This window comes from Hippopotamus amphibius, chromosome 17 (assembly GCF_030028045.1).
Source record: "Hippopotamus amphibius kiboko isolate mHipAmp2 chromosome 17, mHipAmp2.hap2, whole genome shotgun sequence".
Classification (NCBI taxonomy): domain Eukaryota; kingdom Metazoa; phylum Chordata; class Mammalia; order Artiodactyla; family Hippopotamidae; genus Hippopotamus; species Hippopotamus amphibius.
Window position 1 is genome coordinate 8616825 of NC_080202.1, and position 14649 is coordinate 8631473.

At 49.5% G+C, this 14649-nt stretch overlaps 1 protein-coding gene across 1 annotated transcript in view; it reads right to left on the reverse strand.

Moving 5' to 3' along the window:
- DNAH2 (dynein axonemal heavy chain 2) overlaps positions 1–9553 on the reverse strand; it is a 94445-nt gene extending 84892 nt beyond the window's left edge. The window contains exons 1-4 of the mRNA XM_057714414.1: positions 9385–9553; positions 7654–7824; positions 3190–3251; positions 40–210 (exon numbers count right to left, since the gene is read on the reverse strand). Coding sequence (XP_057570397.1) covers positions 40–210; positions 3190–3251; positions 7654–7810 — 390 coding nt within the window. The 5' untranslated portion in view covers positions 7811–7824; positions 9385–9553. The remainder of the gene's footprint in view (positions 1–39; positions 211–3189; positions 3252–7653; positions 7825–9384) is intronic.
- Positions 9554–14649: the final 5096 nt, after the last annotated feature.

The window sequence follows — 14649 nt, forward strand, 5'->3', positions numbered from 1 at the left end:
TAGGAGAACATCTTGGGGTTTGGACGGCAGAGTACGCACCTGCACAGGCATTCCCAGATCTAGCTTCAGCCCCATACAGGGGTCGATGAAGATGGTGAGGATGGGCTCCAAAGGGTCCTGGGCAAAGTGTTCCAGAACAGTCTCGTGCTCCTCTGTCCACGCGGCACCCGCCAGTCCTGTCAGCACCGCTCGGGACAGGAAGAGGGGCTTCTGCGGAAGGAGAGCAGAGGGCCAGAGCAGGACAGCTGTCAGGATGGGTCGCTTCTCCCACCCACGGTCACGTGTGAGGACGTAGTGGGTGAGAGAAGTCAGACAGGTTCAGAATGGGGAAGAGAAAGCTGAGGACGAACTGAATGACAGGTTTCACGCTTTCAAAGAAACAAGACAACAAGATTCTCTTCCCCCTACCAGTAAAAATAGAATGAATCATAGAGGAAGGCTAAGAGATATTATCTTCCCAAGATATATCATTTATGCCTGTGGTTGTTAAAAAGTCTTATCAAGCAACCCTCAACCATACAGTAAAACTACATTAAGGGAACATGTAGGCTATTAGCCTAAGTCAAACAATTAGGAGCAAGGGAATGACAAGCTGGAAAAAGGATAGGGGTAAAAGAGCAATTTCTCCATGATGTGGCCTCCACAGGATACTGGAATAGGTATGTGATACTGGACAAAAGTCAACTGGCACAGCAGTCAGGAAAAAGAAAAGGGGAGGGAAAAAAGAGAAGACTGGAAAACACCAAAGAACAAATCAATTGGATGGAAAATAAATCATAACTGGTGGCTAGAAAAAACATAGCATTATTTAGAAAGCTACTAAATAAATTAAGAAAACTAGAGGATATGAAGATCTAGCTTAGTGAACTTGAGAAGTCACCCTGTTCTTCTCCCAGTACTCCTGGAAGATGAGAAGGAATCCCTTTACTTGAAGTTTCCAGGTCAACAAAATTTAACCAGTAATCTAAAGTCTTCCCAATATAAACGTATACATGAAGAACCAATGAGAAAAATACTAAGGCCCAGATAAATAAATGGAAAAAGGGATATGAACAAACGTAACATGTCATAAAAAAAGAGAAAGTAAAAATGTGAAAAAATGTTCAATTTCACTTGAAATCAAAGAAATACAAATAAACATAGCAAAGGTATATCATTTATTGCCTATCTTTTTTTTTTTTAAAGATCCTTGCTAAACTGCTAACACCCAGGCCTGGAAAGGGTTTGTTGCTAGTGCAATGGCACAAAATGCAATTTGTTTGAAAAACGGTTTGGTGTTACATATTAAAGGCGTTAGAAATGCTCTTTACTCTTTGATTCAGTAACTCCATACACAGGAATCTAACTTAAGGAAACATTAAGTGTTTTAAATGTGTTAGTTTCACTTATAATATTCATCACAGTATTATTATGACAGCAAAAAAATCATAAATGGCAAAATGTCCAAGAGTAAGGATTTAACTATGCTACATATATCTTATTGAGCACTGCATGGACATTAAAAATCGTGCTTACAGGGAATTCCCTGGCGGCCCAGTGGTTAGGAGTTGGCACTTTCCCTGCTGGGGCCCTGGTTCAATTCTGGGTCGGAAACTAAGATCCCATAAGCTGCCTGGCCAAAAATAAATAAATAAATAAAATATGGTGCTTACAAAATGCATATAGTAACAATAATGAAAATACTACATATCAAAAAAAAAAGAGGTATCTTGTGATTTACATGTTTGTGATCAAAAATAAAGGCAGCCTGGACTTCCTAGGTGGCGCAGTGGGTAAGAATCCACCTGCCAATGCAGGGGACACAGGTTTGATCCCTGCCCCAGGAAGATACCACATGCCATGGAGCAACTAAGCCTGTCCGCCACAACTATTGAGCCTGCACTCTAGAGCCTGTGAGCCACAACTATTGAGCCCATGTGCCACAACTATTGAAGCCCATGCGCCTAGAGCCTGTGCTCTGCAACGAGAGGCCACCGGCAATGAGAAGCCCACACACCACAATGAAGAGTAGCCCCGGCTCGATGCAACTAGAGAAAGCCCGTGTGCAGCAACGAAGACAGAACACAGCCAACTAAATAAATAAATAAAATTTTAAAAATAAATAAATAAATAAATAAAAGAAAAAAAATAAAGGCAGCCTGGGACTTCCCTGGTGGTCCAGTGGTTAAGACTTTGCCTTCCAGTGCAGGGGGTGTAGATTCAATCCCTGGTTGGGGAGCTAAGATCCCACTTGCCTCGCTGCCAAAAAACCAAAACATAAAACAGAACCAATATTGTAACAAATTCAATAAAGACTTTAAAAATGGTTCATATAAAAAAAATCTTTAAAAAAGATAAAATGAGAAATAAAGGCAGCCTGATGTATTTTTTAAAGTATATAATAACATGAAGAATGATAAAATGTTTTGCGGAAAAGCCTAATGAAAACTTATAATGCGTGGTACAGTTCGGATTGTTAAAAAACAAAGAAAACTCACAAATCTACACAAAAAGAAAGGACATATACCAAATTATCAACATTGGCTGTTTAGGTACACAATTAGGTAGTAATGCTATGACTTTTATTTTCCCTTTCTTTGTTTTACTCTTCTGTCCCTTCCAATTTTTTTCTTTAATGAGTAGCTGTTAATTTTCTCTCCCTTTTTAAAAAAGTTCAAGGTCACCACTCTCTTTTTCTAACCCAGGTAACCAAGGGTGTGCTTAGACTCTGATGCAGCTTGGAAATAAAGGTGTAGGGTGTCACTGAGTGTCAAATTCTAAAAGTATTTCAAGTGGCTTCTGCAAACTCTTCAGCCAAAGATGGGAAGTGAAGGACAGGAAGAAAGAGGATATCTTAGAAATTAGTATCCAATTAGGACAGTGTCCACCCAGCCTGTTCAACTTCTTCAGATGTTCACCCTTCGACCGATAAAGCTTGTTGCAATCTGACCCAAGATGGAGAGATGAGGAAGGGCCTGCTAAAAGCCCTGATCCTCACTGAAAGCCCTCTTCTTGGGGGGGAGGGGGGAGAGTAGGGGACATGTCCTTTACTCGGTGTACTAGATTTGCAGTGAGCAGGCTAACAGTAGAAAGTAAAGAGAAGGTAGTGACAGACTGAAGAGAACTCCTCGTACACCATTCTGCAACTGATCCTTTGATTCACCAGTTATTGAGGAGGAATATTTGTCTCGGGCGAAAACCCAAACTTACCACATCCACATCATGCTCCTGTAATTCTTCTTTCTGTATTTCAGGTTCCTCCAACATTGGTTCTGGAAAGAATGCAAATTCAAAAACTGAGGGCATTCCTTTAAAAGTGAAACACAGAGTCACCATATGATCTAGCAATTCCACTCCTAGGTATACACCCGAGAGAACTGGAAGCGGGGACTCAGACATTTGAATGCCCATGTTCACAGCAATGCTATTCACAACAGCCAAAAGGCAGAGACAACCCAAGCGTCCATCAACAATGAATAGATAAACAAATTGCAGTGGAATATTATTCAGCCATTAAAAATAGGAATGAAAGTCTGCTACGATGTGACAAGGTGGATGAACCTTGAAAACATTAAGTGAAAGAAGCCACAAAAGACCGCATATTGTATGATTCCATTTATATAAAACATCCAGAATAGACAAATTCATAGACACAGAAAGTAGATTAGTGGTTACCAGGATCTGGGAAGAAAGGGGAATGGGGAATGACTGCTAAGAGGCCAGGCTCTGGTGCAATTTGGTGGTTGGTTTTTGGGTTTTTTTTTAATATTTAGTTAGTTAGTTAGTTGTGCTGGGTCTTAGTTGCGGCAGGCAGGCTCCTTAGTTATGGCAGGCAGGCACCTTAGTTGTGGCATGTGAACTCTCAGTTGCAGCATGCATGTGGGATCTAGTTCCCTGACCAGAGATCAAACCCAGGCCCCCTGCATTGGGAGCACGGAGTTTTATCCACTGTGCCACCAAGGAAGTCCCTCTGGTTCAATTCAGAAGTAAAGATATAGGGGCCATCGGGTGCCAACTTCTCAAGGTACTTGAAGTGGCTTGTGGCGGGGGGGGTTAAAATGCTCTAAAATTAGATAGTGGTGATGGCTGCATAGGCTTGTGAATACAGTAAAAATCACTGAATTGTATACTTTAAAAGTGTGGATTTTATAGTAAATGGATTATATCTCAATTTTCTTTTAAAAAAGCTGACTGGGGCTGGAGGGGGCATGAAAGGAGGCGGGGAATGAAGGCAGTCAGTATTAAGGTTATTTCAGGCATTCGGTTTCTGGCCTGCCATTCTTCCCCCATCCTCCTGCCACATGGAGAAGTTGGGGCCCACATAAATCAGCCCCTCTCCAAGCAAATCATCACACCCACTCTGGACTCCATAAAACCCAAGGGGGGTGTTTCTCTCTCTCCTGATCTGTTGCTCACACAGGAGTCTGGGGTAAAACTGGTGGGTTTCCCATCTCCCGTGGGCTGAAAGGAGGAAGGAACGAGTGAGATGCAATCAAAAGAAGTTGGGGAATAGGACACTTGGACTTCCAGAAAGAAAACCTAAGAGGGGAGCAAGGCACAGAGGCCAAGGAAGGAAATCATGAGAAAGATGGGACAGCCGATTCTAGGAACTCAGTGGTGTGTGGGATGGGGAACCCAGAAACCCAACCCCCTTCAAGAAAGCCAAGGTCATCCAAGGTTTCAGACAGGATCGAGGTAGGGGGAGGGAGACTGAGACAATCTCAAGAGTAAACGGGTTTTTTCTTCTACAATACAATTGATATAAAGTCTAAACCATGCAATACGATACTACTATGTGATGGTCATGGATACATGCAGTAAAAATTTTAAAAACAAGCCTGAGAATGACAAACACCAACTCGGTATAGTGGTGATCTCTGGAGAAGGAGAGAAAGGCTTGGGGGTTGGGTGGGGGAGCAGGGGGGCAGAGGGATTCACTTCTTGCTATCATGGTTTATTCTCACATTGGGTGATGGGTACACAGGTGCTTATTATCTTATTCTTTATACTTTTTCTGATTTGCCTGAAATACAGGTCTACAATCCCTTATCCAAAACCCTTGGGATCAAGTATATTTCAGAATTTAGACTTGTAACAGAGTATGGTATGTGAGACCCCCACCAACCTCCTGAGAGCTCTAGAACAGCACTCCACAAACTTTTAATGTTAGTATTCCTACAGTAAAATACATGAAAATGTATACTAAGTGGCTTAAATAGACTATAAATACCTTCATGTCAGTTTAGGTTATCTTTTACCACCAAATAAGTTTGGATGCCAAACTTTGGGGTAAAACTTTTAGTTCTTAGAGCTTTTTAAAATTACAGATATGGGACTACGAACCTGTACTTCTTCTTCTTTTCTTAGTGGGTACTGAGTAGCACTTAAGGAAGCAAAGGATATCAAGAAGGACCTCAAAAGGGTGTTTGCCCTTTAACCCACCATCCTTCACCAGGAAGTGTTTTAGGCCTGGTTTTAGTCCGTTCAGGCCACTATAATAAAACACCACAGAGTGGTGGCTTCTAAAGAGCAGACATTTATTTGTCAAAGTTCTGGAGGCTGTAAGTCCTAGATCAGGGTGCCCACAGGGTTGGGCAAGGGCCCTTTTCTGGGGTGCACACCTCTCTTTGCGTCCTCACACTAAGCGGAAGGGAGCAAGGAATCTCTCTGGAGTTGCCTCTTATAAGGCACGAATACCACTCATGACAGTTCCACCCTCATGATTTAAGCACCTTCCAAAGGCCCCACCTACTAACACCATCATATTGGGCATGAGAGTTTCAACACATGAATTTGGGGGGGACACAAACATTCAGACTTTAGTAGGTCCCTCTGTCTCCAGTTTGGACAGGCCTCAATCCCTTCCCAACTCTGAAGAGTACAGGGTTTTGGGGCTTTTTTTTTTTTAATATTTATTTCTTTATTTGACTGTGAGGGTCTTAGTTGCAGCACGCAGGATCTTCAATGCTACATGCGGGATCTCTCTTCTTTTTTCAGTTGTGCATGCAAACTCTTAGTTGTGGCATATGGGATCTAGTTCCCTGACCAGGGACAGAACCCGGGCCCCTGCATTGGAAGCGTGGAGTCTTAGCCACTGGACCACCAAGGAAGTCCCAAGTACAGGGATTAATGTTCATTTCAGGGCTGCCTTGGAGGCCCAAGTCTTCCCTGAAACTCTATCTGGTGTCAGCTAGAAAGCTCCACATCAAACAAGAAAAAGGCTTAGAGTTAAAGGGACTGAGAGATCCTTGGTGTTTGGGGGTCAATGCTTTCATTTAGAAGTTCCTTTTTTTATACAATTTTTATTGGAGTATCGTTGATTCACAATGCTGTGTCAGCTTCAGGTGCGCAGCAAAGTGAGTCAGCCATACATATACACACACATCTACTCTTTTTGAGATTCTTTTCCCATATAGGCCACCGCAGAGTACTGAGTAGAGTTCCATGCGCTAGACAATAGGTCCTTATTAGGTATTCGCTTTACATACAGCAGTGTGTCTATGTCAATCCCAATCTTCCAGTTTATCGCTCCCCCCACCCGCCCCACCCCCGCTTACTCCCTGGCAACCGTTAAGTCTGCCCTCTACATCTGTAACTCTATTTCTGCTCTGCAGACAAGTTCATCTGTATCCTTTTTTTAGATTCCACATATAAGCGACATCACATGACACCCCAACATTCTCTCCCCACCCCAGAGGATTCTCCAAATTGAACCTCACTGCCTTCCTTCCTCCCTCCCCCTGCTCCTGGTACCCAGCTTCTAGGAGCCAGTTCCACTTTAAATTGCTTTTAAGAGAACTCAGAAGAAAAAAATTTGCATGGTTCTAATGTCTAGATCCCAGGGCAAGGCCCTGTGTACCCTGGACCTTTCTCCCACGCCCACGCTTAATCTCTCAACTTTTAGTATTAAAAGGGAATTCTATTTCTCCCTGTCTTGACAGGCTGCTAGCAGTGTGAAGAAGCCCCAGGTAAAAGGCGAGGGCTATCCTTAGCTCACAGTCATACCTACACTGGCCAGTGCTCTAAGGGACAGCCCTAGTGACAGCAACAGCTACCCAAAACCTTCCAACCCTATTGGCCCCAGCTCACCCACCAGCGAGGAATCGCTCAGATCAAAGCCACAAGAGGCAGCCTCTTTAAACTCTTTTCTTCCTCATTCTAGCCGTCAGGCTTCTTTTCCTGTGGCCCTGAACCTGAACCTTCTTAGTCTCCCAAGGCCTTGCCAAAATGAGGGCGGAGATACAAGAGCCTTAAACAGATGGGAGAAAGATTCAGTCGGGCTTAGGATTCAAAGGATGGCAAAGCAGGCTGAGTCTCCATGGTGATGGGCTTAATGGGAGGAAAACATTATTTGTTTTGCCACCCAGGGTGAAAATGGGAACAAGGAAGAGATCAAACCCTCTTCACTGGGGAAGGAGCAACCAGGAACACTTGAAATAAGGAGGAAGAGGCTAGGATAGAGGATTGACTGGTGAGCTCTTGGCGCACTGCGGGTAAATTTTAAGACAGAAAGAACAAGTATAAGGCTGGCCAGGAGGAAAACACAAAACAAGGGACCTTCAGCAGGCCTGAGATTCCGCTGAACCCAGAAGCAACAGAACCTGCTCCCCAGCCCCGAGACACTCCTTAAATACAAACATTCTGTCTCCAAGCCTCTTCCCAGCTTGTACCCACCAGGCTCCTCCTTGAGAGACTCGGGCTCCGCCTGGGACTCACTGCTGGCAGGCAGGGTGGTCTCCACAGCCTGTGCGGCCAGAGGAGACTGGGCTGCTCGCTGGCGGGCGCTTCCCCGGCTACTCACTTTCCGCTTCTTGTCAGCTTTGCTGGACATCGTGTAGGCAAAACCTGCAGACACACAGAAACTGGGGGTCCACAACAAGATCCACCCCCAACCCTCAGTCCTTTCCCTGGATATCCCACTTTCTTCAGGGCATTGGGTTAAAAATCAAAATCAATCCCTCAAGGGATTAGGAAAAATGGAAGCTAAAGATGAGGACACGAGGACTTCCCCGGCATCCCAGTGGTTAGCACCCCGCGCTTCCACTGCAGGGGGCACAGGTTCGATCCCTGGTCGGAGAACTAAGATCCTGCAAGCCCCTAGGTGTGGCCAGGAAAAAAGAAAAAAAGAAGATGAGGGCACAGCAGACACCTCATCCCTGAGGCATGAGAACATAAGATAATCAGGAAAAGATCTCCCACACTGAGGTGTGGTTGCACACACCCTCAACCACTCTAGCCCTCAGGGCCATGGGTGAATGAGAGAGGGCCCAGGGAAGGGAAGACTGTCCCCAGGTTCCACACTCTTTGTCACGGTGTCAAGTCACTGAGCAACCAAGATGAACTTCCTATGTACCTCCTTTCCAATCAAGTTACCCCCTGGCAGCGGGGAAAAAGAAAAATGCCCCTCCTACCCACACTAAAATCTGCGACCTCCTTAAACAGGGAAAAAACAGTATTTGCAACATCTCTTTAGCTTTTCATTCCTGAAGCGTAGGAACCCTGTTCTGTGTGAACCGGAAAAGTCTCTTAGTATAGTTGGCTGAGTGACTCTGGGCTAACCGATTAATGAAGATCAAAATCATTCAATTCCAGATGCCCTGAGAACAGACTGGAAGAAGGAAGGACAAAAGTCATCCAACAATGAACCTGGAATTGTGTCTGGGGAAGACATGGGGAAGGCCTCAGTAGTGTCTCTCTCGGGAAAGTAGGATGGCGGGAAGCAGGGCATCAGTGACGGGCGCCCAGGGCAATGTCTGCTCTGCTGGGCAGTCCCTCTTCACTCAGCTCTCGCCTGACAGCCACCTGTGGCTTTTCTTCCTCATCCCCACAGGCTGCCACAGGCATTGATCATATGCTATGGGTTTCAGACTTGAAGGATTTGTACTTTGCTCCAAGGAAAACCGTTCTATTAGGCCAACACATCGATAAAGCCAGCTACAGCAGAGCGGCTTCTGCCACCGGCCTCCAGAGAAGCCGTCAGGCTGTGCTTCCCTGCCTCCGGCTGCAGCCTCAGGACATTCCGCTGGCAAGGCTGGGAGCCCTCTCCCCGCGGGGTTCACCCCATGATCCCACACCGACGCCCCAGGAGGAGCTTTCTACTAGCCTGGAACTCATTCTGTTTCTCAGGAAATACCGTAGGGGGCCGGCCCTCCCCTCCAACCACCAGGGGCTACCAGTGGGCGACCTCAGGAGCTCCCTCACACAACTGTCACAACTGTCCCCGCTTCTTCATCTCAACTCCAACTGCTCCTTCTCCCCTCCTCCCAACTGCCTTTTCCTCTCCCCACAACCGCCCCTTCTTCCCTCGCCCCCACGACTCTCCCTCGTACCCGCTCACCACTGCCCCTTCTCCCCGTAGCTTCCCACTCTCCCCGCCACTCCTCCCCTCTGCCCCCCAACACACACCTCACGACGCCGACCCTCTCCTCCCTAGGCCGGCCGACCAGCCACTCCAGCTAAGAAGTTGCCCCGCGTGGCCCTCTCGGGCCCACGCCCGCACGCGTCGCCCTGGCAACCCCGGGAAGGGAGGGGGCGAGCGGCGGGGGCGCGAGCCGCGGGGCCGCGAGCCGCGGGGCCAGCCTCCTCGGCGCAGGCGCAGAGAGGCCGCGGTCCGCGACTCCCTGCCCGGCTCCGCCTGCGTCAGCCCGGCGGGGACCCGGGGCACTAGGGCTGTGGGGAAAAGGGGAAGCCGCTAAACCTGGCAGGGTGGAGGGAGGCGGGAGGGCTGGTCTGAGGACGGGCTGGAAGGACTGGGGCGGGAAACAATGAGTGGCCTCCCGCAGGACAGTGAAAGGTTGGGGGAACCCAAGCGCCCGACCCCGCGCCCGGGTCTGCGAGCTCCATCCCGGGCGAGTCCAGCAGATGGCGCCCGAGGTCCCGCCGGCGAGGCTCGCGCGCGCTCTAGAAGGCGCTCCAGGATTTCCAGGCAGCCGTGGCTGCAGACGAGTCCGGGGGAAAAACCGGGGCTGGAACACCCCTGCCCTCCCGCTCGTTCCCCCTTCTTAGTTCGGATTGGGGTCTAGGATCGCCGGCCAGCGCGGGGCGGGGAAAGGAGGGAAGATCGGAACTGGAATTTTTGGCATCTAAGGATCGGCTTTGAAAAGCGTCGCTTCTTTTTTTTTGGGGGGGGGGACAGGAGGCGGGGACTCTCTGGGGAAGGTGACCGGGCCGGGGAGGGGCTCGGCTCTCCGTAAGAACAAAGGCTGAGTCCTGGGGAGGCCAGAGGAAAGGAGTGTGAGAGGAGGGGCAGACCGCAGCCGGTGCTAGGGGGCGCTGCTGGCCCGGGGTGCCAGAAGAGGCACTTCGGAGACTGAGCTGTACCTGGGCTGGTCGAAGCTTTAGGGAGGCCTGGGAGATGCAGTGAGGAAGCAAGTCAGGGGGATGGGAAGGCACCCTCCCTGCTTCCATCAATAGTGCCTAATTAAGACAAAGCCAGCAGCGAGCCTACTGATTACATTTCCATGAGGAGCTAAATTGATGACATTTTCTTTGCTGGAGAAGGAGAGAAGCTGGCACCTCAGTTCCCTCTTTTCCTGGTGATGTTCACACCTGACGGGTCTCATTATGCCAGTCTGGCGGGGCGAGGAATGGCAGTCCCTGGTACTCCTGAAGAGCCTGTGGATTAATCCACGCTCGGACCCAGCTCTGACCTCACCATCCTACCTACCCCGTTTTTATTTCCAGAATTGACAACCCCTGCCCTTAGCATCACCCGCACCCCCCCCCCCCCGCCCCATTATCCTTAAAGTGGGTTTCTGGGCTCCTACCCAGCCCACGCTCCTGCTGCTGAGGGCAAAGATTGCCCTCACCCCTCCTGCCACACCCCAAAATCAGCTGCACAGCAAGCAGGGCTAAGTGAGTGATCCTCTAACCAGTTAGGCAGTGGGTGGCAGGAAGATGTTGTGATTGGTCAGATCCCCGGGGAGAAGTCCCAAAGGAGTGAAGATTTGAGGGTAGGCATAGGATGGGGAGACTTCTAGGCAGAGCTCACAGCTCCCTTAGGGAAAGGAATGTTGTGTAGACCCCATTTCTTTTCTGACACCCCCCTAACCTTGGCTGTGCCTAGGGATCCCAGCCCCCTACATTATGCTAAATAGGTAATCAAACATCTTGCTTTGCTAATTACTGCTCAATCCGATTAAACACTGCTGAAGCTCATCAACAGAGGTGAAGGTAGGGGGAAGGGCTGAAAGGGGGGCAACCACAGCTGTGATGAGGGTCTTGTCCCCAGGGGCTTTAGGGGACAGCTGAGAAACAGCCGGGGTAGCAAGATTCAGTACCTCACAAAGGAAATGGGCAGAAGAGTTGTACCACAGGACCCTTGGTCTCACTGCATCCTCCCAGCCTCAGACTTTCCCTCCTCCCAGAACCTTCATTACCCCCAGAACCCAGGCATCCGGCCATTCCCACAGCTCCACACACACACCCCTGTCTCAGCTTTAATAAGTTCTGTTCTCTCACTGTCAATATTTGATTTCTCAGAGCCATCTCCACGGAGAGAGGGGGCTCTTCCCTTGCTTCCCCCCTACCTTGGCCCTTTTTTGCCCACCCCAGTCTCTTTGTGCCCCCAACCTTCTCTGCACTAGCTGACAATGAAATGATATTAAAGTCTTAAGCAACTCCAAAAGAATGGTTGTTATGGTGAAGGGAGTGGGCAGGACGCCTGGGTCCCTGAGGGGAGCAAGGGCTGGGGGGGTGGGGGGGAGTGAGCCAGAGGCTAAGGTCTGGGGGCCCCAGTCCCCAAGGGGGAGCAACAGATTTAGGGTGAGCTGGGAGCTGACCCTCTGGATCATGGTGGGAAGCGGGGAATTAGAGCTGGGGGCTAGGAGAAGGTAGGAAGAGGGAGGATATTTCCGGGGTCCAGGTCTCAGCCTGCTGTCCAGAGCATCCGTCAGGGATGGAGAGGCCAGCCGGGGGCACAGAGCCTCTGTGCCAGCAGCCTCCCTGCTGACTGTGCCCTGGGCTGGTCCCGTGAGAACCAGAGTAGATTCCTCTTCAGCCCTGACTCATCCCTCTTCCCCCCTGCCCCCAGCAGACCCCCACAGGTGATTTGTAGCTGATGCCCTCACGACGGCAGCATCCAGGAGGGAGTCCGTTCCATGATAAGAAGAGCTGAGAGTTTCCAGGAGAAGAGAGAACAGAGGCCAAGAGATGGAGAGCCAAGCACCACCCCCACCTCCCCCACCCATCCCATCTAACTCCCCTGGGGACCCTGGCCCAGCCCCAGTCCCCTTGGGGTGGTGGGAATGCAGGGACATTTGGCTGGGCTGATTGATGAGGGAGGAGGCAGCCACTGGGCACTGAGGCTGCTGTTTGCTGAGCACACAGATTCCTCCCCACTCACCAGCTGCCGCCCCCTGAGGCTGCTCAATCTCCCCACCACCACCACCACCAGCCACTGGGATTGGAGGGATCTGATGCCTGAGTTTCTGATGGCAACTGAGGGAAGTGGGAGAGCCAGGCTTCAATCAGGAGACCCTCGGACCTGGTCCCTTCAGAACTCCCTTCAGGACTCCACCTTCCCTGCTACCTTTCAAACATCTCTCCTGTGTCGATTTTTCACTCCCATTTATTCTGCATCATTTTCCCTACCCCCACCCAACTCTCTGAGCCCATTCCAGCCAGCCCCCTGCCTCCAAACCAGCCTGCCACATTTCTCCCAGCCTGCCTACAGATCTTGAAACTTTCTCTGGGGAATGGAATGCCCCATGTTTGTGATTCCGCTTAGGAAGCTCCATTTTTCATTCTAACTAAATTTCCAGTTGGGATGTCAACCTTTCTCCATCAGAAATTCCCACTGAAACCCCTTGCTCTGTTCTTTTCTTAAAACCCTCAACGTAGACCATATACACAAACATACATACCTCAACCTAATTTACATCCTGCTTCTGTTTGGAAGGATGGAAAAGTCTGAGCTTCTGTCTGCAGCACAGCCCCAGGATAGCCTCCATCCTATGCTGGGTGGGGGTTTTTCCTTCTGTGGTCCCCAGCTCTTTCAGATCCTTTACTTCCACTCTGCCTGCCTGCTCTAGACTCTGCATCAGCAGCTGTACCACAGCCCCAAAATCTCAGAGCAACATCCCTTCCCTCTCAGAGCATGAAATTTAGTTGAGGAAAACACAACTCACTTCTGCACAAGAAACAAAGGGGGAAAATGGAAGATCGAGTCAGATCAACTTCCTAAATGTGAATTCTTCCCTGGTCACTTGCTACGCTACAGGCTGAGGCTGGGAAAGACAGGACACACCTAGAGCATGTGTGTGGCTGTGATGTCTTTCTTGCTATTCCCAAACCCGCCAAGATTTCACCTCTATGCTTTGCACTTGCTGTTCCCTCTTTCTTCTGTGCCCTTCCATAGTGCCTGCCTTCCTTACTTCTCATTATTCAAGGTCCTGAACACATGTCACCTCTTCAGAGGGACCCTCCTGACCTCCTAACCTAAAGCATCTCCCTGAGGACTTCCCTGGTGGCACAATGGTTAAGAATCTGCCTGCCAATGCAGGGGACATGGGTTCGATCCCCGGTCTGGGAAGATCCCATGTGCTGTGGAGCAACTAAGCCCATGCACCACAACTACTGAACCCGCGTGCTGCAACTATGGAAGCCTGCACACCTAGAGCTGGTTATCCACAACAAGAGAAGCCACCACAATGAGAAGCCAGCACACCACAATGAAGAGACGCCCCTGCGTGCTGCAACTAGAGAAAGCCTGCGCGCAGCAACAAAGACCCAACGCAGCCAAATAAATAAATAAAAATAATCTCCCCGATACTCTTCATCCTCTTCACCCCGTCACTCTGTTTTGTTTGTATCACTTATCACTACCAGAAATGTTATGTTGTTCCCCACCAAAGCGCGGACTTCATGAAAGCAGGGACTTTGCCTTATTCACCTTACCCTACCAGTGCCTGAAATAGTACCTAGAACAAAGCAGACAGTTAATATGACGTTGAGTGAATGAATGAATGCATGCATGTCTTCCTGCACCTCTTCTTGCTTTGTTGCTGTTGTTACCCTAGGAGTGTGTTTGTACCTAGAAGGCGAACAGGATGGCATGTGTTGCTCTGTGTGGAAGTCACCTGAGCTTTCAGATAGCTCAGAAGATCACTACACATGTGGAAGGCTGTAGGTCTTGTGTTGTTAATGTTGGGGGAGGGCGGAGTCTATAGATGCCAGTGCTCTGAGGGGGTGTCCCAGGGTACTGGGCAGAATGTGCTGTTCCTCTCCCCAGCTGTGCATCTGTCCCCAGGTGTCTTCCTGTCTCTCAGCATGTTATGATGTCTCGGCTGCTTTGGTGAGATGTTTGTCTGTCACGGTGAGTATTTATCCCCACTTCTCCTCCCTCTCTTCTCTCCACCTGTGCCTCTGGATATATATGTAGGGGGGAGTCTTCCTTGGCTCCCTTGACCCCTCTCACACACAGCCCTGCCCCAGTCGTGGACCCCTCCCTCTCTCACTGGGCCCTGTTGCTGGGCTCTGTGTTGCCATAGTGACGGTTGCCAAGTCCCTGAGGCTGATAGCCAGCGATGGGGCTGTCGGCTCCATCCACGCGGGAGGCTGAGGGGGGCTTCCCATTGTGTGGAGAAGGGGACGTTGTCATGACAACCAACCCCCACTAAGGGGCAGGGACCAGCCCTTCCACACCCCCTCCAGCCTCCCCACCTCAGGCAG